The sequence below is a fragment of the Ammodytes marinus genome (genome assembly GCF_949987685.1).
Source record: "Ammodytes marinus genome assembly, chromosome: 3".
Classification (NCBI taxonomy): domain Eukaryota; kingdom Metazoa; phylum Chordata; class Actinopteri; order Uranoscopiformes; family Ammodytidae; genus Ammodytes; species Ammodytes marinus.
The window spans coordinates 32593329-32619527 of record NC_137232.1 but is presented as its reverse complement, the minus strand read 5'-3'; the positions used below and the strand labels follow the sequence as shown (position 1 = coordinate 32619527).

Sequence of the window (26199 nt, the reverse complement as noted above, 5' to 3'; positions counted from 1 at the left end):
ATTCATGATAAATATGAACTGAATGACATCCACTCTAGCTTTGAACACTCCAATTCAGTTTCCCATATATTTCCCCCTAGATATTTATTTATTTTTTGAAAACGGTCTGGCTTAACTCTTGATAAAGTCAATAGGACACCATTTCCAACCAAGCCGCGAGCAGTGCAGGACTAAGGGGCACTTTACACGACAACACGAAACGGTGCAAACGCGGAAAAATTCCCGCGGTTGCACTATATCATTTACAGGAAAACAGCAAACGCAGGCATGAAACCGCAGGTTTTTGAGATCACCTCCCAGGGAGGATTTTTTGGAAAACTTAACGGTTTTGGTTTCCTGTAAACACCGTTTCCCCTGATAACGCTGACGTCACGGCTCCACCCTCACACATGCGTTGTCTATAACATTTGCTGTCAAAATACCCACAACACAAGCGAGTTATAAAGTTAGAAAACAACATGAACGGTGTCTCCACGGCACCATCACTGTGATCAGCGGAGAGTGACGTGCAGGGCTAAAATATAGGCTAACACTCGCCAATTTAGTCCAAGCGATTACCGCAGTAAGTTATTGAGACCACCCGCCACTTTGGCAGGGGAAAGATTTGTGCTCTGCCTGTTTTTCTAGCTAAATAAACGTGTGTCACTTCTATATGCCAGGGACACGGCTCTCTCTACATTAAAAACACTATCAGCGTGCAGCGGTTAAGTTAGGCTACTGTTCAACAAAAGGAGCATTAAGGCTACGGCTTCACAGTAAAAGCATTTCACTGGCTAAACATTAATAGCATTTCACTGGACACACGTGAGTTGACTTTTATTTTGAAGTATGCCTAACAGGAAGGTATCCGCTCACGAAGCCCCTTCACTATCAGCAAGTCTTCTGTTTTTACGAGTTCAATGCGGTGAAATAAGAGGACAGAAAGCTTGTCTTTTACAATATTTGTAACCCCAAGCTTACACCAACCGCTTTATGAACGTTAGTGGCATTAATTTTCGGTTACAGTAAGGTTTTATGCATCAAATTGTACCGGAAGAGCTATCTACTAGGCTGTGTCACCGCTGACTATTGGCTTGGCATGGCTGCTACACTGCTACTACAGCGATTTCGGCCCGTTTCCTCTGAAAACATGTGTACGGGTGAAGATGTCAGATAAATTGTGTCTGAACGGGTTTTTTTTTTTTAAACCAAAAACTGGAAAACCGTCACGTTTTCACCGTGTAAAGTGCCCCTAATTATGTGCAAAAGTCTTGATGGAAGAATAATAGGTAGTATGACGAAAAGTAAGTAGTTGCAGGGCCTGCCATTACAGAAACTCTAAATAGTGTTTGTGAAGCCAACTGTTAACTTAGTGGAGGTTATGTGAGATGTTGCGCTCACTAAATAAACAGGATTCTGATTATTTTAAACTGTTCACCAGGTGCTTTAACGCATTTAAAAACTGGTAGATTTGACCAAGCAGGTATATTACTTTTTGCACAGCGCCTTTGCAGTCCAATACAAATCAACCTTGTTTTTTTTAAAGGTTTAGCTCTCACCCAACCTAGATGCATGGGGATCAAGGGAGCTCACAGTTTGGAGGCTTACCTTCTCTCCCAGGGCCCTGAGGCTGTCTATGAAGCGGGGCCAGAAGTCCTTGAAAAGTGGCCGGTCGATCTTCTTCAGACTGTCTTTGGTGCTGGCGTCCACACTCACATACAGCTGGGTCACTGGCTCCAGGCTCCTGGAAATATACAAGGTATGGAGCAAAACGAAAGATCACGTTAACAAAATAACACAGAAAAAAGTCAATTCTGGTCTCCTGCAAATCTTGGTATTCTCTGTTGAAGGTGGAGTCAGGGTTTCTGGAGAACGTTTGTTGTCAATATATTTGTTGTCAAATTCAGTGAATATCTCCTCAGTCTCCTAATTGCCTAAGTCATATTTTAAGGGTTATAGAGTAGGGTACATTTGATGTAGAGTAGAGTAGATGTAGAATAGAGTATATGTAGAGTAAAAGTAGAGTATACATGATTAAGGCAATTATGCTATGAGGCTAACGATGTGGAAAAATAATAACTTATGTGTGTGTTTAGCTAGCTGCATTCTGGTGCAATCTTGAGCAGGAGGACGCACCAGAGTAACTAACAGAACTAGAAAAGTGTAAAATAAACTTAACATGAGTAGCACTATCCTTTCATCTGTCTTTAGGGAGATGAAACTATTAGCGGTCCTAGAAGCAATTACCAATTAGCCCCACCCTTTCAAAACAGGGCTGGAAGAGTGACTCAGTAAATTGCAACGGCTCATCTACAACCAGGTGGCTGTGGCAGAAAAATAAAAGTCTGATGTCTTCTCACCCTGCCTTCAACATGCTCTATGAGAACATGATAAGTCAACGTTTGACAGGCATTGCATTACATTACATAACATGTTATTTAGCTTACACTTTTATCCAAAGCGACTTCCATTAAGTGCATTCAACCATGAAGGTACAAACTCAGAACAACAAGAATCCCGCAAGTACTATAGCTTCAAATAAACCAAACTACAAACTGCCACTTGTAAGTGCTACATGGAGATGTATCAAATGCAAAGGCAAGTTAGTTGACACATTGGCTATTTCAGTGTATATGAAACTCTATGAATTTTCTGAGATTTTTTTGAACCTTTTTTTCATGCTGCTTTACATTCCTGGTAAACGGGATTGTATCCAAAAACCTGGGGTGCTCTGGTGGTGTAGTGGCTAGAGCGCGTATCATATTGGCTCCGGCCTTCGTTGTAGTGGTCTCAGATTCAAATCTGACCCGTAGACCTTCACTGCAGGTCATCTCCCCTCTCTCTCTGTATCACCATTTCAACTCTTTACTATCTAATAAAGCTTGAAAATGCCAAAAAATAATCTAAAAAAAAAATATATATATTAAAAACATGATCATACTCGTACAAATCTATTCATTTCAGTCCATGGCAATGTTGTCTTCATAAAAGTCCCACTTTATAGTGTAAATGTGATGGATACGAGGGTCTGTTTCATTCATCTCTCACAAAGAGGCTGTCAACCAAGTATACAGCCTTGTGAGATAGAGTATTGTGTTGACAGAGTGCTGAGTAGTAGCCACAGTGCTGCAAAATAATGAAACTCTGAGGTCAATTCGCAGTGTGTTTACTACACAGAAAACCAAAGTACAAAGCAAATAAAACAGTGTGTATGTTGTCAAGTTTGTATTTATTGCACACAAAGCCTTATCAGGGGGTCTTGTGTTTGATGAATCTTTCATACAGGTACTGACTGTGTAGGTTCATAAGATGTGAGCCTCCGGGAACACTGTGGTGAACTACCCCGTCAAAGAAACAAGGAAGCAGACATGGAGACCTGATGTCTTATAGCCGGGTTACAAACTCTTTTTTGATACAGTCAACGGTAATGAATTGCAATGACATATTCCAGAGGATACTGTATACATATATATTCTGTCATACTGGGCACTGTTCACAGACAGCAGAAACAATGGGTGGTAGAAGTCATGGAACCATAACTTGTTGTGAAAGATTATTTTTTTTTATAAGAGAGATATTTAACCAAAAACCTTATTTCAGTAACACTGGGGCTACAGTGGGCACGTAGCAGAGCAATGTCGATAGTTAGCCTGCTGTTGGTGTGTGAATGGTAACGTGCAATTGAAATTTGGAAAAGCACCTTGATAAAACTAAGGTTGATGGAATGTTGTGTGTGCTGCTCAAAAAAGTTTGACTCAACAATCTTTTGAACAACACACAACTCCATTCCACACCATTGTGTTACTGTCTCTCCTCGTTACCGGGGCTTTTCATCATTCCTGCTCGGGGGAACAATCAAACTGCTAAGACACGCTCATGCTCCCTCTGTTCAATTCATCTTCCCAGACATCAAAGAGAAGAGCCTGTGTAGAGAAACATTACGAAATGTGCTACAGAAAGATAATAGGCAAAAACAAATTGGCTGCCAGGGATATTTTCAAAGTAAGACAGAAATATGTTTTGTAGAGTGTCTAGATAAAGAAAAACATCTTATCAATTATTATCATTATTAAAAAGGTGGAGTCAGTGATTCCTGAGAACGCTTGTTCACGATCACTTTGTCAAAATCAGTGAATATCTCCTCATGATTCGCTACTTGTCCGTATTGTGTCTGGATTGAAAAAAAAATGGTATGTTGCTAGCTATAGTGGGGCCCCCTTTGTTTACATACCTTTGATTATATACCAGTTTACAGAGCCAAGGCTGAAATCCTGGTGTTAAATACACACAGTACAGACAGGTAGCGGATCGTGAGGAGATATTCACTGATTTTGACCAAAAAGTGATTTTGATAACAAACATTTTCCAGAATTGCTGACTACACCTTTAAATACTAACACCCTCACAAACAAGGTGCAGTGTGTGTGTTGTCAAAGTCAAAATTATTTCTATAGCACATTTAAAAACAACATCAGTTGACCAAAGTGCTGCACAAGATACAATACAAAACAACATATAAGATACATGAGAAAAAGGGAGGAGAGTCAAAGTCTCAACTTGTGTTAAAGGACAATGCAACAAAAGTGAGTCTTCAGCAACATATTAAACTGTTCAACTGTCTCAGCTTGACTCTCACCTGATTTCCTGTGGGAACTGTGCATTGGTGACCAGGAAACTGGATATGCGTTGGGAGTGGAGGAGGCGTATGAAGGTGTTGATTTCGGGGTACATGATTGGTTCGCCCACCAGCGAGAGGGCACAGTGCTTGACGGCCAGGCCTTCCTCGTAGCGCTCGGCCTGCACTCCCGGGACACCTGGTGGGAGGAGAGGCTTTTTAGAAATCCATTCGTCCTTTGACTTGAATCAATGTCCTCCATACAAAACAACCAGCCAGCCTCACGTGTGGATGAATAACTTAAAAACAGGGCAGAGGGGGTGTGTTTGGTATGAGGTGGGGTGGAGGATAGGGTAGGATATGGGTGGGGTCTGTTCTGGAAAAACGTGTATACAATGATGTATATTCTAATGGATAGTGATTGTTTTTGAAATTCTGTCATTCAATAAAAAGACCTTTGAAAGAAAGCAGTGCAGATAAATGACGGTATTAAAGGAATTCTTCAACCATATGGAACCAGCGTTCTATCATTATGAAATCGCTATTGATTATAATGAATTAGTTTTTTCTTCCCTCAGTCCTCCCTTGGCCCAGCTTTCCAGTTAATTCTAACCCTACATTTTAACATGTGTGATGTCACACATGGGAAACTGTAGGGTTAGACAGTGAGACCATAAAACACTCTTTCTGCCTTTTCTCAGGCTAGGATGAACCGATTTCTAACATTTTTGCATATTTATACTACATAGGATTTCAGAGTTCAATAAACCTTCATATTTCCACCGGTGAAGTCTTTAAGTGAGGTCAAACTGAGCTAGGCTGAGAGCACAGTAAACATTTCACTTCCCTTATACAATGGGTGGTTTTGGAATCTCCAGTTGGATGCACTAGCACATCTACTAGATTGACTATTGCTATTGAACTTTAAGATCACTAAACAAAAAAGGAAAACAATGTATTCATAGTTGCAGTTCATTTAACTAATGCAGCATCAAATGGCACTATAAATTAATTAGACTGATTTCCAGACTCAATTTACTCAAATTACTTTTAGAGTGTGAAATCAAGTCCTAGTTCATATTAGTTAATAGTTATTGAATAACTAGAAATTGATCGTGTTTGTCCAATTGAGGATGACTCAAAATTGTATCACTACCATGGGAAAGCAAATTCACAAAAAAAGGTTAACATAAATGATTAGATACATAAAATAAGCATTAGATAAAATTACAGGACAGCCTGGACACATAACACTGAAAAATATCGTCTTTATTTGAATATGTAGACATATAACAGTTCTGATTTGGGGTTTTGTAGAGAGGTAAGGCCTAGGAGGGGGGTGGGGGGTTAGTCACATAACTGCAGCAGCATTGAACAAGCCTGCTGTCTGCCCACGATATAAAGTTTAAAGCGCCGGATGACAAGGCAAGTATGCAACGGAGACAGAGAACAAACAAATAGTAAAAAGCTTAGGATGGGACAGGGATTAAATGGGATACTGCTGTAGCTTCAGCAGATGCCGCGTGCACGGAATCTTAAATTATAAAAGTGTGGGCAGTTGTTGCCTTTCATATGCTTTATAACACTGCGCATAAATGATTGAAAACTTTGCCATTTTTTCCAACAGTTAAACCACAGAAAGCATCCGTTAGGTAAGATGCTACCTTTCAAGGACAAAGTACATCTCGCAACAGCTGGAAGACATAAAAAAAAAAAAAAAACAGACTGTGCCCCCAGGAGAAATCCCACTTAACGCCGTTCATTACAAGGAGGTTGCAGCATGTGTGTTAAGACAAGTGTGTGAAATCTCATTAAATGTATACTTCCAATGGCATCGGTAATGTGAAATTCCATTAAAGTCTCATGTAGTTCCTTCTGTTGGGGTCCTTTGAGGTGGGGGACGTCTATCTTTCTGAAGTGGATCACTCATGTGGAAATTAAGTAAATCTTTATAACAAGACCTTGGATGTCTTTGGGACTTCACATGTATTGCAGACTTATTGGACACATGTTCAGTCATCTAGATCCCACTTAAGTGTTTGCCGGGCGAAGAGTCGGACGAAAACAGCTTAAAGCTATAGCGCGTAACTTTTTCATATCAATGAATGTCGATTTACAATTTTTAGAAATCGGTTCATCCTAGCCTGAGAAAAGGCAGACAGGGTGTTTTATCGTCTCACTGTCTAACCCTTCAATTTCCCATGCGTGACATCACACTAGTTAGTAAAAATGTATGGTTAGGATTAACAGGACAGCTGGGCCTGGACTGAGGAAAGACTGAGGGAAGAAAAACCTTATTCATTATGTGATAATGGCGATTGTATAAAGATAGAACGCCGGTTCTATATAGGTGAAGTATTCCTTTAAATTGTGAAGTCCTTAAAATCAGGCCACAGTTGCAGCCAAAACCATGAATCCAGAAGGAGCGTGGTGGTACAGAGTTAATATGAGTTGCACCAAAAACACAAAATAAATCAACAATGAGACGAACTGGAAAGAAAACATGGGCATGACGGGAATGTTGTTTTGTGTGTATGAGTGTGCGTGTGTGTGTGTATGCGTGTGTGTGTGTATGCCTGTGCATGCCTGTGAGTGTGTATGCCTGCCTGTGTATGCCTGTGCATCCCTGTGTGCCTGTGCGTGTGCCTGTGCGTGTGTGTGTGTGTGTGTGTATGCCTGTGCATGTGTGTGTGTGTCTGCAGTCTAAATTAGTTTCAAGTCTCAATGGGCTCCACAGCTACAGTCATGTTGGAAAAAAACAAGCGTTACCTTTGCAGCATAGCAGTGAAATAATGAAGAGGATGTGATATGGACTGAGGCAATGCAAGAGCTTATTACTGCACTGTTGCTGATACGCATGGGAAACAAGAAGCTCTCAAAAAAACACAGTGGAGAAGGAGAAATACATACAGTAATATACGCTGTGTTTCTGTGAGTGTGAGTGTGTGAGTGTGTGCGTGTGTGCGTGTGTGTGTGTGTTTGATGATGACATTGCGTGTGCTATTGTGTTTTTTTGTTTATTTGTAAAAGAAACATTAACATTTATGAAGTTCACTCAACTGCTGATGGGATATTTAACAAACAGCAAGACAGACATCGATGGAAAGAGTTGCACGCAGAGATGCAAATCGAGAGAGAAGGCTATTTGCATGTGTGCCTTGCTAAAGGCAAGGCCACTTCATTTAGCCTATATAGCACATTTCGTATACAAAGGCAACTCAAAGGGCTTCACAATAAAACAACAATCAAACGGGGGCGCTAGTGTGGATAGAGCCCATACCATATTGGCTCAGACCTTCAATGCAAAGATTGCGGCTTCAAATCCGACCCGTGGACCTTTACTGCAGGTCATCCCCCCTCTCTCTCTCTCTCTCTATCTGTCTCCCCATTTCAACGCTGTACTATCTAATAAAGCTTGAAAATGCAAAAACAAAAAAATAATAAAAAATATCTATCAACAAAGCATACAGTTGAATAAAGCACTTACCTCTGAACTGTCTAATCATGCTCTGGTGCTTCTCCAAGGCTTCCTGCAGGATTGTCTCAGCTGGGTCCATCTTCCAGCGCCACTCTGTGCCCACGGGGTTGGTGTGATGTCTACATTAGGCAAGGCAAGTTTATTTATATAGCACAATTCAGACACAAGGCCACTCAAAATGCTTTACAGGAGCAAGATTAGAATACATAAAACACATTATAAAACATTTAAAAGTGAATAAAAGAAGCAAATAACAAACTCGATTTAAAAACATTTAAATTACGTTAGTGGGAAGACAGAGATTAACAGATATACAGCTCTGGAAAAAATTAAGAGCCCACTCCAAATGTTCAGTGTCTCTTGTTTTACTCTTTAGAGGCATATGTTTGAGAAGAATGAACATTGTGGTTTTTTTTTCTATAAACTACTGACAAAATTTTTACCAAATTCCAATCATTTTTTTGTCATTAAGAGCATTTCCATTAAGTAATGTAGAGATGAAGATTAAAGAAAAATCCAGACTGGTCTCTTAATTTTTATCGGGGCTGTATACAGTTTGGGGATGCTACTGGATTATTTGTCATTGTTCTGCTGGACCATTAAAAGGTGGAGTCAGTGATTCTGGAGAACGCTTGTTGTCAAAATTTAGTTTTTGTCAAAATCAGTGAATACCACCTCACGATCCGTTACCTGTACATACTGTGTTTGCGCTGAAAATAAAAACAGTGTTATGGGCGCTGTTAATGGGCCTGTTGCTAGCTACAGTGGGCCCTCTTTGTGTACATACCAGTTTACAGAGCCAAGGCTGTGTATTAAAAGACAGATTTATTTTCAGCCCACACACGTACAGGTAGCGGATCGTGAGGAGATATTCACTGATTTTGTCAACTAGAATGCAGAATCACTGACTCCACCTTTAAAGGTGCAGTGTGTAATATGACATCATCAAGAAAGTTCTAGAAAGTTCTAGAATGCAACGCTCCCTGGGTAACCCCAACCCTTTAGAATAATAACAGAAGCTACAGTGGCCTTCAAGGACAAGAACAATTCTACATTTTAAACAATGCACCTGATGACATTCCAACTATGACACTTTCAAGATGGCGGCACTTGGCCTTGGTCCAAAATATGCAGAAATATGGACATATATGAGACCCTTTCTAATAGAAAAAAAAAATATTCAAAACATTTTTTTCAGCTGTTATGCACTAAATTAAATGTACTTATGGATATTATAATTACTTTCTACAAAATCTGCTAGGAAATAAAACCCAAAATTCTACACACTGCAGGTTTAAGTATCTATTTACAGCCAGTATCACTCCATCACTCTGATTGAGGCCATTAGACTCTGGTCATTGACACAAATGACAGAGTTGACAACATACTGTATGTCACTAGATTCAGAGATGCATCCTTCTAATAAGGCGATAAATAAAGAACCTGGCAATGTTTAAGTTCATACTTCTTCCTACTCCTTTTCAGGCATATCATATCAATATATATAAATTGTGTAATTTAAACATAATTTTTGTTTATTGTATTTTCATGCTTTTCATTTTGTTATGTATTTTTGATGTGTCTGAAATAAATTGAAAAAAAAAAAATAAGAAAAATGTATAAACAAGCTAAAAGTGAATTATGAGGGGGCATGTGTACTCACACCCTAAAAAAACATATAAAGTGGAAAAAATTGCATCTTACTGTCAAACATTGCACCTCCTCTGGGTGTTAATAACACCTTCTGAATGTCTAAGTGTGATGTCTAGGTGCAACAACAAATCCCTAGGCATCCTCAAATTGCAGACAGTCTGTTGCATGCTGCATATGCCCACACTCACACGCCACATGCTGCTTCTGCTGGCCTTGCATACAAAATCTGATTGCACCTGTGGATAGAGTGGGCTGCTGCCATTATTATATATATATATATATATATATATATATATATATATATATATACACATATATACACACACACACACACACACACACACACACACACACACACACACACACACACACACACACACACACACACACACACACACACACACACACACACACACACACACACACACACACACACACACACACACACACACACACACACACACACACACACACACACAGCTCTGGAAAAAATTAAGAGACCAGTCTGGATTTTTCTTCAATCTTTGTCTCTACATAACTTAATGAAAATGCTCTTCATGACAATATTTTTGGGGGAAATTTGGTAGAAATGTTGTCAGTAGTTTATAGAATAAAACCGAAAGTTAATTTTAGTCTAGCATTATAGCTATGAATAGTAAAACGAGAGACACTAAACATTTTGAGTGGTCTCTTCATTTTTTCCAGAGCTGTATATGCCTTGAAATTGCTTGGTTCCTGTCATGGCACATTGCAGCCTTAGAAGAGACTAGCATATCTATGTTGACAGCAAAGCAGTTCACCGCCACACAATCTGACAGCGACCTTTCAGTTCGTAACACCTCCCAAATGGAACTTGAGGGGAATAAAAGGCCCAGACTCTCGCAAATGCCACGGTGAATCAGTGTCCACCTTTAGGCCTCGCAGCTATGGTGGCCATGAGATGCCAGCACCTAAATTACCTTTTAAAACAGTGGCCCTGAATTAGAATTGAAGAAATGTCTAAAAAGTTAGGTTTAGAATATAAGAAGACAAGTAGCAGATTTTGAATGGATATTCACTGATTTTGAAAAAGTGATTTTGACAAAAAAGCTTCCTCCAGAATGGCTGACTCCACCATAAAACAGTCAAAGTCGCCATGTTTTTAGTTTATGAAAAGTCTAAATTAATAATATATATGTAGGTAATATAGAAAATTAGAAGAACCTTAAATCGTTTGTTCATCATCAATCATTGTAGAACGTATGTGTGAAGTCTGACTGTCTATTTGGTCTAGGACGCCATAGTATATCTTGTGAAACTGTTTCCCCCTTAACAATGCAGTATAGCTTAACTCTTCGGGTACATACCTCCAGCAGAAGACACACTTGTTAGCGCAGGCAAGGCTAGGGGTCGTCTCCATGCACCGGTGGGACTCAATCCCATAGAACGTGTGCTTGTAACAGCCGCCTCGACCTCGCAACATCGACTAACACACAAAAAAACCACACACACCTTTTAATACGATTCATGCGCTCGGGCTTGTCAAAAACATCCAAGGCTTAAATGAGAAGAGTAAATTGCATTACCTTGGTCCATCGACAAAGCTTCACTCCTGAGTGACTTCCAATTAGTTTGTAGCCTACACGAAAAAGGGAGAGAGAAGAAGAAAAAAAGGGCTCTCGATCAGTAAACAACTGTTTGACCCAGGAGCACAGAGGCTAAAGTCAGCAGATTAATAATGGGTAGAAAAGTCGAGATTACTCTTTCTTTGTGGTACATCAACATGGCCCTGTCCTGTTGTGTGTGTGTGTGTGTGTGTGTGTGTGTGTGTGTGTGTGTGTGTGTGTGTGTGTGTGTGTGTGTGTGTGTGTGTGTGTGTGTGTGTGTGTGTGTGTGTGTGTGTGTGTGTGTGTGTGTGTGTGTGTGTGTGTGTGTCCTATCCATTGACAGTTCTCTGCTAGGCTACGAAAGGTCTTCAATAAATCAACTAGTGGTGGCTAAAGGGCATGTCGACGGTGGGGATTGAGTACAAAAGGAGGATAGAGTGTTTCAAATTCACTCTCTTCCCTTTGTCTGCCTCTCTATCATTCTTGTTTTACCACAACCTAAAAACCCCTGGTAACGTTTGAGTCAGTCCTGGCAGGTGTCTGTACTTCATTTTATATATATATATATATTTTTTTTTACACATCCTCCTCTGTGATGTCTGTCAAAGAGAATTTTTGAAATCGGTAGAACTTGAACCGCTCAAGAAAATCCCAGAACATGATGTAGCGATTGCTTCTGGGGGGGAATCAAGAAGGCTTTGAAGTTTGAAGATCCTTTTTTAGTTAAGCCAGGTGGCAGCAGCGAAACTAGCCTTTTTTTTTTGATGGTTCAGATAGCAACTTTTATTTATTTTTAACAACCTTATAGGTGTTTCGCTATTAAAGTCGTTGAAGCTGGAATATCTAATTGAAAACAGAGCATGGAATGTCAGTCAGGGACTCAGGGTATGAATGAGTAGTCATTGATTCGAACAGATCTAAGCGCTTGATGCTAGATGAATGAAATACTAATGTGTTTTCATCAAGGCTGTGTAGAGTATATTGGTAGAAAAGGGCTGACTAGTGAGAATACTTATTTTTTGATTTACCACCTGAATGCAACAGCTTGCCATTGATCAAGGATGTTCTTTGAGCTAGAGAAATTGCTCTGACTACAAATGCACCAACACGAAAACGCACACACACACACACACACACACACACACACACACACACACACACACACACACACACACACACACACACACACACATAGAGACACATAGAGACACAGACACATAATTCAATTTCCTCTCTGCTCACACACCTAATATTTGCCATTTCTTTTTCTCTTTGGGGCAAAAACATGCTGACCACATCGGCATTTAATTGTGTTTTCCACCAAAAAATACCTTGAGTGCACATGCCCTCCTCTAACCTAACTCCTAGAAGCTGACAGAACAATGATATACAGTATCTCACAAAAGTGAGTACACCCCTCACATTTCTTCAAATATTTCATTATATCTTTCCATGGGACAACACTGAAGAAATGACACTTTGATATAATGTAAAGTAGTCAGTATACAGCTTGTATAACAGTGTAAATTTACTGTCGCCTCAAAATAACTCGACACACAGCCATTAATGTCTAAACTGAAGGCAACAAAAGTGAGTACACCCTAAGAAAAAATGTCCAAATTGGGCCCAAAGTGTCAATACTTTGTGTGGCCACCATTATTTTCCAGCACTACCTTAACCCTCTTGGGCATGGAGTTCACCAGAGCTTCACAGGTTCCCACTGGAATCCTCTTCCACCCATTCATGACGACATCACAGAGTTGGTCGATATTAGAGACCTTGCGCTCCTCCATCTCCCGTTTTAAGAAGCCCCAAAGATGCTCAATAGGGTTTATGGCTGGAGACATGCTTGGCCAGTCCATAACCTTTACCCTGAGCTTCTTTAGCAAGGCATTGGTCGTCTTGGAGGTGTGTTTAGGGTCATTATCATGTTGCAATACTGCCCTGCGGCCCAGTTTAAGAAGGTTGAGTGCACGTTTTCAGCGTCATACCAAGAGGTTGGCTTTGGAAAATAGACGTATGAATACTGCCAGCATTGCTGAAGGGCTTGAAGGGGTGGGGGGGTCAACCTGTCAATGCTCAGACCATACGCCACACTCTGCATCATACTGGTCTGCATGGCTGTCGTCCCAGAAGGAAGCCTATTCTAAAGATGATGCAAAAGAAAGCCCACAAACAGTTTGCTGAAGACAAGCAGACTACGGACATGGATCACTGCAACCATGTCCTGTGGTCTGATGAGACCAAGATAAACTTATTTGGTTCAGATGGTGTCAAGTGTGTGTGGTGGCAACCAGGTGAGGAGTACAAAGACAAGTGTGTCTTGCCTATAGTCAAGCATGGTGGTTGGAGTGTCATGGTCTGGGGCTGCATGAGTGCTGCCAGCAGTGGGGAACTACAGTTCATTGAATGCTAACATGTACTGTGACATACTGAAGCAGAACATGATCCCCTCCCTTCATAAACTGAGCCGCAGGGCAGTACTGCAACATGATAATGACCCCAAACACCCCTCCGAACGACCACTGGCTTGCTAAAGAAGCTGAGGGTAAAGGTTATGGACTGGCCAAGCATGTCCCCAGACCTAAACCCTATTGAGCATTTTTGGGGCTTCTTAAAACAGGAGATGGAGGAGCGCAAGGTCTCCAGTATCCACCAGCTCCATGATGTTGTCATGAATGAGTGGAAGAGGATTCCAGTGGCAACCTGTGAAGCTCTGGTGAACTCCATGCCCATGAGGGTTAAGGTAGTGCTGGAAAATAATGGTGGCCACACAAAATATTGACACTTTGGGCCCAATTTGGACATTTTAACTCAGGGGTGTACTCACTTTTGTAACCGGCAGTTTAGACATTAATGGCTGTGTGTCGAGTTATTTTGAGGGGACAGTAAATTTACACTGTTATATAAGCTGTAAACACGCTACTTTACATTGTATCAAAGTGTCATTTATTCAGTGTTGTCCCATGGAAAGATATAATGAAATATTTGAAGAAATGTGAGGGGTGTACTCACTTTTGTGAGATACTGTATATACACCCTGCTTCCCAATTCACATACTTTTTTTTACTACACTACATACTAAAAGGAAAGAAGAGAAAAAAATATTTTTTGTTTCATTATGTCAAGTAATGTCAATAATTAAGACGAATACTCCAAAATGCTACTGGAGTTCGTGGGGCATTTAGGTATTTTCAGCATACTAAAATTGACATCCTAAATCTTTTTCTGGCATACTAAAAAGTATGTGAGTTATGGGTATTGGAACGCAGGGACAGTATATATACTCATATAAGGCTAACTAGATAGTGGAAAACACTGTAAGGAATTGAGGTGTGCTGAGAGTTTATTTAACTCTAATTGATTTTATATGAGAGACATGTTCCCTCTCGTGTTTGTTAGGGAAATTGATTTCCGATGCCTTTGTGTCCTTGAATGTGTCAGCAGAGAGATCGAGCCGAGGAGAGGGGGAGGTGGATGGGGGAGAAGACAAGAAAGGTCTGTCCACTTTCTATTATCTATTAATTAATTAATTAATTAATAAATAACCTTTATTTATACAGGTAAATCCCATTACCCAAGAGAGACCTGTTCCAATTTACACGTTACCATTCACACACACATTCATAGACCGATAGCAGGCTAACTATCGACATTCACACGAGGCAAGGTGGGTGAAGTGTCTTGCCCAAGGACACAACAACCATGACACAAGGCAGGGCGGGAATCGAACCGCCAACCCTTCGATCATTGGCCGACCCGCTCTACCACCTGAGCCACAGTCGCCCCCAAACATTTCTAAAATATCTAAATGATATCACTGGCAAATGGCATCAGCTGAAAAATTACAGTGTGCTATGTATGTGTGTATGTACTCTGGTGTCTGAGGTATCAAAACTCAAGGGGACTCACTTATCCAGTGATTGTGCAGTGCACATACAGTCCCCTCCAATAGTATTGGAACGGTAAGGCCAATTCCTTTATTTTTGCTGTAGACTGGAAACATTTGGGTTTGACACCAAAAGATGAATATGAGACAATAGCTCAACATTTCAGCTTTCATTTCCAGGTATTAACATCTGGATCCGATACACAACTTAGAATATAGCATTTTTTGTAAAGGAACACCACATTTTTAGGTGAGCAAAAGTATTGGGACAGATAGACTTTAAATAAATTAAAGTGAATAAAACGTAATATTTTGTCGCACATCCTTTGCTTGCAATAACCGCATCAAGCCTGTGACCCATTGACATCACCAAACTTTTGCATTCTTCTTTTGTGATGCTTTTCCAGGCTTTCACCGCAGCCTCATTCAGTTGCTGTTTGTGTTAGGGGGTTACTTTCTTAAGTCTCCTCTTTGGCAGGTAAAATGCATGCTCTATAGGGTTTAAGTCTGGATATTGACTTGGCCTGTCAATAACCTTCCACTTCTTGCCCCTGATGAACTCCTTTGTTGTGTTTTGGGTCATTATCTTGCTGCATGATGGAGGATCTTCCTATCAGTTTGGTTGCATCTTTCCTTAAATTGGCAGACAAAATGTTTCTGTAAACTTAGAGTTAATTTTTCTGTTGCCATCATGTGTTACATCATCATTGAAGAATAATGAGCCCATCCAAGAAGAAGAAGCCATGCAAGCCCAAGCCATGACATTGCCTCCACCGTGTTTCACAGATGAGCTTGTATGTTTGGGATCATGAGCAGATTCTTTCTTTCTCCAAACTTTAGCCTTTCCATCACTTTGGTAAAGGTTCATCTTGACAACAACACAGTAACACATGATGGCAGCAGCAAAATTAACTTAGAAGTCTACAGAAACATTCGGTCTGCCAATTTAAAGAAAGATGCAACCAAACTGATTGGAAGATCCTTCATCATGCAGCAAGGTAATGACCCAAAAAAAGTGCAAAAACAACAAAGGAGTTCATCAGGGTCAAGAAATGGAAGGTTTTAGACTGGTCAAGTCAATATCCAGACTTAAACCCTATAGAGCATGCATGTTACCTGCAAAAAAGGAGACCGAAGGGAGTAACCCCCCAAAACAAACAGCAACTAAATGAGGCTGTGGTGAAAGCCTGGAAAAGCATTACAAAAGAAGAATGCAAAAGTTTTGTGATGTCAATGGGTCACAGGCTTGATGCTGTTATTGTAAGCAAAGTATTTGCGACAAAATATTACGGTTTGTTCACTTTAATTTATTTTAAGTCTATCTGTTCCAATACTTTTGCTCACCCAAAAATGTGATGTTCCTTTACAAATAATGCTATCTTCTCAGTTGTGTATCAGATCCAGATGTAAATACCAGGAAATGAAAGCTGAAATGTTGATCTATTGTCTCATATTCATATTTTGATGTCAAACCCAAATGTTTCCAGTCCACAGAAAAAATAAAGGAATTGGCCTCACCGTTCCAATACTTTTGGAGGGCACTGTACATTTGAGTATACTGCTAATACCAACCCATATGCCCACTACATCTATTCTTAGTCGTATGCAAATTTTAAAGAAACAAGGCCCAGGTAAACACATTTGAGACCCATTTGAAAGTAATAATCTCCAGAGCCGCGCTATTTCATGTGTAACACTACGTTGTTAAAACTTTCTTGGACATTGCATAAGGGTTTTAATCGCTGACTTTTGCATCCATGTCATGCCAGAAAAAGGGGCTAAACAGGAAATACAGCCTTCTAAGACCTATTATAATTAAAACAATGCCAAAAACTTTCATCTTTCATTCCTTTATAGCACATAAAACAAACCATCCACAGGGACTGACTGTTTGCCAACACAAACATGATGAAATGGGTCAGCATTCGGTCATATGCAGTGAAGTCTTGCTACTCACAAAGTCCTATTTATAGAGTGTTGTATAAGCTCACAGTGGGGGGTTTCTGGCTGGACATGACTGGACCAAACAGAGAAGAGATAGTCAAATGTTTCAGACGGAGATGATGAGTCATTAACCAGGACTCTGAGGCTTTATGAGATTAAAACACACACACACACACACACACACACACACACATAGAATATATGGATACATTACCCAAACACACACGCTGTAATATGAGATATTATTGAGCTGTACTCAATGAAAAAAATTATAAAATACATAAATAAAGGCATAAAAAACATCTTGGACTAATACAATAGGACTTTTTATTATCTTTTAAATGTGTCAAAATCAGTGACTATCTCCTCATGATCTGTTACCTGTCCGTACTGTGTGTGTGCGCTGAAACAAATCTGCTGTTAATACACAGCCCAGGCTCTGTAAATGGGTATTAAAACAAAGAGTATGTAAACAAAGGGACCTGGTAACCTAGGCTGTGAATTATCACCAGCTTCTTTTTTGCAGCACGCACACAGTACGGACAGGTAGCGGAGGAGAAATTCACTTATTTCAAGAAATGTGATTTTTTTTTTTTTAAGCATTCTCAATAATCACTGACTACACCTTTAATGTGACTAAAATACACAAGTTAAACTACATGATCTGGACAATGAATTAAGAGCTTTATAAAGACTCCCACAGCAGCTGGCAGTTTTCAGTTTGCGAGAGAGAGAGAGAGAGAGAGGCGTAAGGTATAACTCTACAGGCTGCACCCACAGGGACAGGAAAAAGGCAGAGAGGGTAATTGGACTGCAATGCATCATTAGGTGATGAGTAATTAGACAACACACGTTCCCTAAGCTCCACTTCTCATGTAACACGTCTGAACGGCTTTGCCAGACTCATTTATCTGTCGGCAGCAGCATTAGTATTAACGCTACGAACACAGGATGCATTTTCACCAGCTGATTAACGAACGTAATCCAGACAACGTGCTGCTACTTTCTGCGTGGAAATCTCATTAGCATTCCAGGCCAGTAGACGGGATACTTGATGAATTTAAAAAGAACATCTTGAAATACCTGAAGCAGGTTACAACGCTTTTCAGTGAATTCGACCTTGGACCAAACCTTTTTAGAGAACAATGTCCAATTTGAGATCTGAGAATTGTGTGTTTCTTTAGACGTAGTGCAGATTTTTTTAAATAAATGCATGACTCATATTTCATTTTTTTGGAAGTGAGGTATAACTTTGCTGCCCTTGTGCAAGGTTAAGGACATACTGACAGACAGCTGGTGTGTACAGTCTGTAATGTGTTTTTTTTTATTGCAAAGCCGTAGAACCAGATATGAATATTTTATCAACAACCGTCACCAGTGACACCAAGCAGATGTTCTTTTAAAAATGGTTTTACACGGATCAAAAACTCATTAAACCTGCATCGATCAAACTGTGTCAGTTATAGACCATGTTAACGTCCTCTTCCTATTTGTTTCCAATTTGAGGTATTATGTGTTATCTGTTTCACTTTTAACCTGTTATTTTTATTTTATTTAAATGTTTTATTTCTATTCATATTTTTTCATTTGGTTTTGTAATGTCTATTCTATACTTGATGTATTTTAATCTTGATGTATTCCATGCCCCTGTAAAGCACTTTGAATGGCCTCGTGTCTGAATTGTGCTATAGAGATAAACTTGCCTTGCCTAGGGTCTTTAAATCTGATTCCTAACTTTTTGTTATGTTCCTCACCTTGCTTGGTCAGCGCTCCTCTAAGGGCCGGAGTGATCATCTCTCTTCTCTCTCCTTCGTCTCCCACCTTCTTCACTCCGTTCATCTTGGAAAGCTTCACCATGTTGCCGTCACCTTGACCCTCCTGTTTAGTCTGTGGGCAGATACAAAACTCACTCAGTTATTGTTTATAACCATTCTGATATCTATTCAGGCACGGCTGCTTTGGTGTTATTGGCGTCTGTTACTAGTAATAAAAAATTAAAAAATCACAGAGAATAGTTTGTTAATTGTATATTCAAGGAGAATACAATTGTTTAGCAACTTTTGTTGAAAAAATTTAACACTGTAAACCAAGTGTGTCAAGAAAAAATTCATTTAATTTATCAAAATTATAGACCAACCAGGTGCAAGTAATTAAGTTCAAGAGGACAACAGCTAGACAATCTAATGCTTGCAGGCTTGATAGTTAGTTATTTTCAAAGCCATATTTGAAAATGACAGATTACAGGTCACATGGACCAGAAATTCTATACGGACTGTGCTGTACAACCTGCCCATCGCTTGTCAACACAAATGCACTTATAATGGTTATACTCTTCAGTCTTTACCAGACTCCAAAAAATATGAAACAGCATCTTTTAAAGTCATTAAAAGCCAGTTTGAAAATGTAGTCGCTGCTTGCCACTTGATTTATGGCGCTTTAAAAAGGAGCTAAGTTGAATACTACACACTAAAACAGCTGCTAACCCTTTTACAGGCTCAATCTGCTGGAGTCTATAGGTTTGGAAGATTAACAGTGAACCTCAAGCCAGGAGTACATTATTGCAGAGTACAGCATTCGTATGTAAATCTCAGTATCTCAGCTCCTTACAGATACAGCAGAAGATTGATCCAAGTCTGGTTATAAAAGTCACCCTGTGCATCGGAACAGGTTTCTCAGAGAGATCTTAAAGCCCTACTTCACCGGTGGGAATATGAAGCTGTATTCAACTCTGAGATCCTATATAGTATAAATATGACGGTTCCGTATGGGTGAAGTATTCCCGGTAAAGGGTTTTTACTGGGAGTTTTTTCTCAGCCGAGCTAAGGGTGTAAGGGCAGGGTGTTATATTGTATCATATATCATATTGTATGAAATGTAAAGCCCACTGAGACAAATGTATTTGTGATTTTGGGCTATACAAATAAAACTGATTTGAAATGTGCAAACATTTTTGAAATCAGAACGAGTGTTTTATGGTCTCACTGTCTAAACCTGTGTAGGGTTAGGATAAACAGGACAGCTGGGCCAAGGGAAGACTGAGGAAAGACTGAGTGAAGAAAAACCTCATTCATTATATTATAATAGCGATTTTATAATGATAGAATGACGGTTCCGTATGGGTGAAGTATTCCTTTAAAGATACAGTGCCTTTTAGATTAACTTGATAAAGCTACAGCTCCGCACAACTACTGCACTACTGCAACTACTTCAGCTTGTATAATGTGGATCGATACACCATCTTCTCAACACAGCAGCGCTCATAATGCACTGACACTTGACCAATGTCCATATGTGTTAACTGAGACATGTCACTGGTTCCTGTGCAGCTTGCTCTATGGCGCTGCTAACCTTTTGCTCATTAGCTACACAGCGCTAAATGCTACAGACGTGTACAATTAAGTGTAAATGACGGCTCCAAGCACACAGTGGTGAAAAGAAAATAATCTATATGTTCTTCAGCCAAGCAAATCAGATCACCACTCGATAACAAGATGTGGGATCATTATCCTTTCAGTGAAATTCTACCAGTCCACATAGTGATGGGAACATCTACATAAACACTATGCCACTTCGAATTTGATAATAAAAAGAGTCATTTGTTGCATCCCTAATCTCCATGATGCTTTGTGTAGCTATGACATAAGTCCACTTTATAAAACTGTCTGGTAAAAACTGAAAGGAACTATTTAAAAACACATTCATAACCTGCTTTTAAACCGCACTGACAATCTAATTTAGCCGTCCACCACCCAACCATTATTATAATCTTGCACTTTATATAGATGAATTACAGTCGGAGTGGTACACACACACGCGTGTGTGCGTGCGTGCGTGTGTGTGTTGACAAGAGTCCACCTTTAACCAGATTCCCCTCACGTGCCGGCAGTGCCTTTGCCGATAACGGGATGCTGTGAATACGTAAGCCTTCCTGCTGTGTTAAAAAAAAAATCCTCCCACACCATCTTCTGAGACGAAAAAGGTTTTTGGTGCCGGATGACATTTGGAAACTAAATGTATCTCTCTGTGAATGATGTGGGCTGCTGCTTTACTATGGGTGGTTAGAAAGGGTGTTTTAAGCCATGTGGCTGTTCCAGTTATCAGTTCAGGTGCACACACACACACACACACAACCTCACACAAACAGTCAAACTGGGATTTCAACATAATTCTGAACCAATAATTAAAATGTCATAGCCTGCTATTTAAAAAGGTGGAGTCAGCGATTCTGGAGAACATTTGTTATCAAAATTACTTTGTCAAAATCAGTCAATATCTCCTTATTATTAGCTGCCTTTCTGTATTTAATGTGTGCAAAGAAAAATTGGTGTTAATACACAACCTAAGCTCTGTAAATAGGTATTTAAACAAAAGGGGCCCAGCCTAGCAACATACTTAAACTAAAAAAGCCTAGGCAGTGTATTAACACTGGATATTTTTTTGCAGTGCACATACAGTTAGTACAGGTAGCGGATGAGGAGGAGATATTCACTGATTTTGACAAAAAGTGATTTTGACAACAAGCATTGTCCAGAATCGCTGACTATACCCCCAAATAATATGAGACTAGTTATTTTGACACTTCCCGTCAGCACAAATGTCCACCTTTCCCTTACTACCTCATAGTGACATGTATAAAATTCTGTCAGCATATGCAACATGTTAGCCAACGGTGACACAATCTGTGCCTGTGGCGTTTCCGTGCAGCCCCTAGCGATTGGCCTGGCCCTGGTTGCTGGTTTCCAGTGCTAAGCCTTTTACCCTCGCTCCAGAGCTCACAGACACCCAGTCACGGCCGGCCTGTCTGGGCTCTCAGAACTGGGACACCTCACATGCTCCCTGGGGTGCTCTGGAACCATGACAGGCAGTGCAGCGATAGCACACCGAGCAAGCTAGTAATCAAGGGGACACACATTCTCTCTCTCTCTCACACACACACACACACACACACACACACACACACACACACACACACACACACACACTAGAAGGGAGCAAGAAGAAAATATACTTGTAATTGAAAAATATATATCACTTAAAGACCTAATTCACCGGTGGAAATAAGAAGTGTATTGGACTCTGAGATCATATGTAGTAGAAATATGAAAACATTTTAGAAATCGGTTCATCCTAGCCTGAGAAAAGGCAGAAAGAGTGTTTTATGGTCTCTGTCTAAACCTACATTTCACCATGTGTGACATCACACATGGGAAAATGTAAGGTTAGGATTAACAGGACAGCTGGGCCAAGGCAAGACTGAGTAAAGACTGAGGGAAGAAAAACCTCATTCATTATAATAGCGATTTTATAATGATAGAATTCCGGTTCCGTATGGGTGAAGTGTTCCTTTAAATACACCTAGTTTAAAAGATACATTAACGGTATGTTACCTGCTTTGTGTCAACCTTGTTGGCGTACAAAAGAATGGGCACAATGAGCATTTAAAACTAAGTCCACATTATACTGAGGAAGTAGAACAGCCCTTTAAGTCATTGTAGAATCTTCATCTCTAATATCAAAGAGCTGAAAACATTCAAACCCAGCCCGGAAAGCTGTGAGGACACTAAGGTTAACGATCTCTTACACAATAACTCCTACAGTTTGTGGCCACAGTCCCACAGTATGAGATGGAATACTGTAGTAGAACCAGAAACATCCTAAGGCAAAGTTCAAAAAACACCTCAAAGAATGGTTAAAAGAAAACCAAGTCTGTGACCACCTTTAAGCTCTTTTATTGTCTTGTGTATGTATTCTATTTGTAACTTGTATTTCTCTACCTGCCTAGGGACATTTTTACAGGTGTAATTGTTACAGCTATTCATTAATATGCATTGCCCATAACAAATAAATACATAACATAAAATAAAGTGCAGATGACAATGCTATGAACATAGCAAAGTGTGGGTGTGTCTAATGTGTTTTTTATTTTTTTTATTTATGCCTATAGTTGACTATGTTTATAGTTTTAATTTAGCTTTAATGTATGTATTTATTCATGCATACGTACTAGCTCAATGTGATGTGTTTGCACTTGTGTGTTGTACTTGTTACAATGACAATAAAGATATTCTATTCACTGGGCCGGATTTGAACCCACAACCACTGCAACGAAGGCCGGAGCCAATATGGTACGCGCTCTATCCACTACGCCACGGAGCTCTACAAGCTTCTGCTGTTACAGACATTATGTGAGGGGGAGAGAAATGCTTTGAGGTTGGATGAGGTGAATTCCTTCCTTGTCTGAGTGTGGGGTGATTTGTGAGGAAAGTCGACAGCTACTGACACTTAAATCCAGTAATGGTAAGATATCACAGATGGGATCAATGTAGCGACAGCATTAAATGCCACGTCCAATAGAACTCACTATTAGAGAGGGGAAACTCCTGGAATCTCTAGACGGCTCCAGATACTGTGTATGGTATTCTATTAAGCAGAATCAGAGATGTGTGCTTTCCGTCTGGGATAACAACCCCCCCCCCCCCCCAAAAAAAAATAATCATTATCCTACTGTATGAAATAACTGAACAATTGATGCTGCATGCACCGTGTTGGAATTCAGTGAAATTCAGGCCAAGAGAATGTTTTTCTGGTTGGTCAAGATCAATACAAAAGAGGTTTAAGTTGGGGTGGTAGGATGGCCTAGAGGAAAGGTGGCCGACCAGTAACCATGAGGTTTAACCATAAATAAACATGATCATAAAATCTGCAAACTAATTTTTTTTAAAAACTGTCTTCATTTGATCAAAATGTCTTGAAAGAGCAGCAACATTGGAGACAACCTAAATATATAAATAACTAGCAGGCAACCAAAGTATATTTAATCTGGTAATCTATACATTTGAATGTCAGAAAAAAAAAAAAAACATGTGGCCAAAACCCTGAGTAATTGACTTAAAAAACGTTCACTAACCCAGATTCAAAGTGGACTCAGACACTATAAGGTATAACTTCCATCTAGTTCCAAAAAGGCTGTAAATTTGATAAAAATCTGCTAGATGTCTTTCACGCTGATGTGCACAATGTATTCATGCGAATGACTTTGAAGAGTGAGGTGACAGTGTGGTGTTGAATGTCAGAACGGTGAACAGTTCAGAGAGAGATTTGAGTCTGTGTACGACTGAGGGTCTCTGCTGTCACCTAGTGGTAGAAACACAGCTTTTATTTTTATTTATTTATTTATTTGTTTTTTATTAATGTTTTTATCGTTCTAACTGCACTGTGGGCCAGAGATAAAGGCCATTTCGATTCTGATGTATTTCTTGCATATATCAGAAGTGACAATAAAAGGCTTTGACAGCTGCATTTAAGGTGAGCAAAACATTTTTTTTAAGATCATTTTTTGGCAAGCTTTTTTTATTTGATAGCACAGTTGAAATGGGGAGACAGAGAGAGAGAGGGGGAATGACATGCAGTAAAGGTCCATGGGTCGGATTTGAACCCGCCGCGACCACTTCAACGAAGGCCGGAGTCGATATGGTACGGTACGCGCTCTATCCACTACACCACCGGAGCGCCCCGAAATAGACAAAACTTCTTGATCTCAGCTTGACACTGTAAGTGAGCTAACTAACATTCCAGTCAGGGGAATTTTCCTTGTTCACACATCATGTGCAGCTTGGCTAAATACTTGTCTCTTGGTAATAGCAAATGTTTAGAGTGTAAACTAATTACATCTTGCGCTGTCTTCTCTGTGTGACCACATTATGCAGAAACAACACAAATTTGTTTGCACAGTCACATCAAAATTGTCATCCTGACATCGAAGTGTGATACTACGAGTCATCACATCGAATCATTATGATTACGCTTAAATTATACTGAAAAGACAAGTTGAGGACAAGTTCAAATGCTATTAGAATACATTTGCAGTCAATTGAAGTCTATTGTCCATGTTTACGTTCAAGCATCACAAATATAAATGGGAGTTTCCCTAGTGAAAAGAATAACAATAGGAACTCATGGCATCTTCACACTATTTATAAATATGCCTGCCTCCGTCTTTCCTATGTGGCATACATACTAATTAAAATGTATTTAGCTTTCGGGCGACTTAAGCCATCAACAAATGTCAATTCAACTTTCCCAGATGTGATGTACATCTGTGGCTCAGGTGGTAGAGCAGGTCGGCCACTGATCAAAGGGTTGGCGGTTCGATCCCCATCCTGCCACTTGTGTCATGGTTGTTGTGTCCTTGGGAAAGACACTTCACCCACCTTGCGTCATGTGAATGTCGATAGTTAGCCTGCTATCGGTGTATGAACGTGTGTGTGAATGGTAACGTGGGAATGGGAACAGGTGTCCCTTGAAAAAGAGTCTCCGGTCTCAATGGGATTTACCTGTATAAATGAAAAGGTTGAACACAAACCATGTAGGTCATACAAAGATCCCTGTCCAACCCCCTCAGAACTGACAAATACTGTAAATTATATTTATGTCCCACGAGAAAGCACAAGCCTTTGAGAATGAGACTTTAAAGTCATATACACTTCCACTGCAATCCAGCCCCGGTTACACAACATTAACTTTGCTGTAAAGCCCATTAAACTTGCATGAGAACAAAGTGTAGAAGCGAGAGAGGCTGCAGCTCTATCCGAGGTCTATAGCTGTGATGTTAAGTCTACCCAGAGAAATGTCAGGCTTTTGTTGCAATATTAAAAGATCATTTTGCAAGGCTCGAGCTGACAAGTGTTGGGGTACTTTAAGTGTCTTGCCAAATGAATGAAAGGTCTTTTATTCGTTAGAAACCAAACCTGGTCCTTGAGTGCCTGTATTTGGTTTTTCTCATAACTCTTCCCCCTCTCTGTTAACTTTCCCTGCGTTCCAAATCACATGCTCTTTCTTTTTACTACACTACATACTAAAGTACAGAAGACTATTAGAGCCATAGTAGAGAAAAATAGTAGATTTATTTGCATTATGTCGAGAAATGTCAAGAATAAAGAGGAATACTCCAAAATGATAGTGGAGTTAGTGGGGCATCTAGGTATTTATGGCATACTGCAATTGTCATGCATGTATTGGGACATCCCAATTCTTTTCCTGACATACTTAATAGTAG

At 39.9% G+C, this 26199-nt stretch overlaps 1 protein-coding gene across 1 annotated transcript in view; it reads right to left on the bottom strand.

Moving 5' to 3' along the window:
* tyw1 (tRNA-yW synthesizing protein 1 homolog) overlaps window positions 1–26199 on the bottom strand; it is a gene marked incomplete at its 3' end in the record, with an annotated part of 70746 nt that overhangs the window by 32021 nt on the left and 12526 nt on the right. Inside the window, exons 8-13 of the mRNA XM_080053481.1 lie at window positions 18899–19031; window positions 11291–11343; window positions 11072–11190; window positions 8082–8191; window positions 4616–4793; window positions 1588–1723 (exon numbers count right to left, since the gene is read on the bottom strand). Coding sequence (XP_079909607.1) covers window positions 1588–1723; window positions 4616–4793; window positions 8082–8191; window positions 11072–11190; window positions 11291–11343; window positions 18899–19031 — 729 coding nt within the window. The remainder of the gene's footprint in view (window positions 1–1587; window positions 1724–4615; window positions 4794–8081; window positions 8192–11071; window positions 11191–11290; window positions 11344–18898; window positions 19032–26199) is intronic.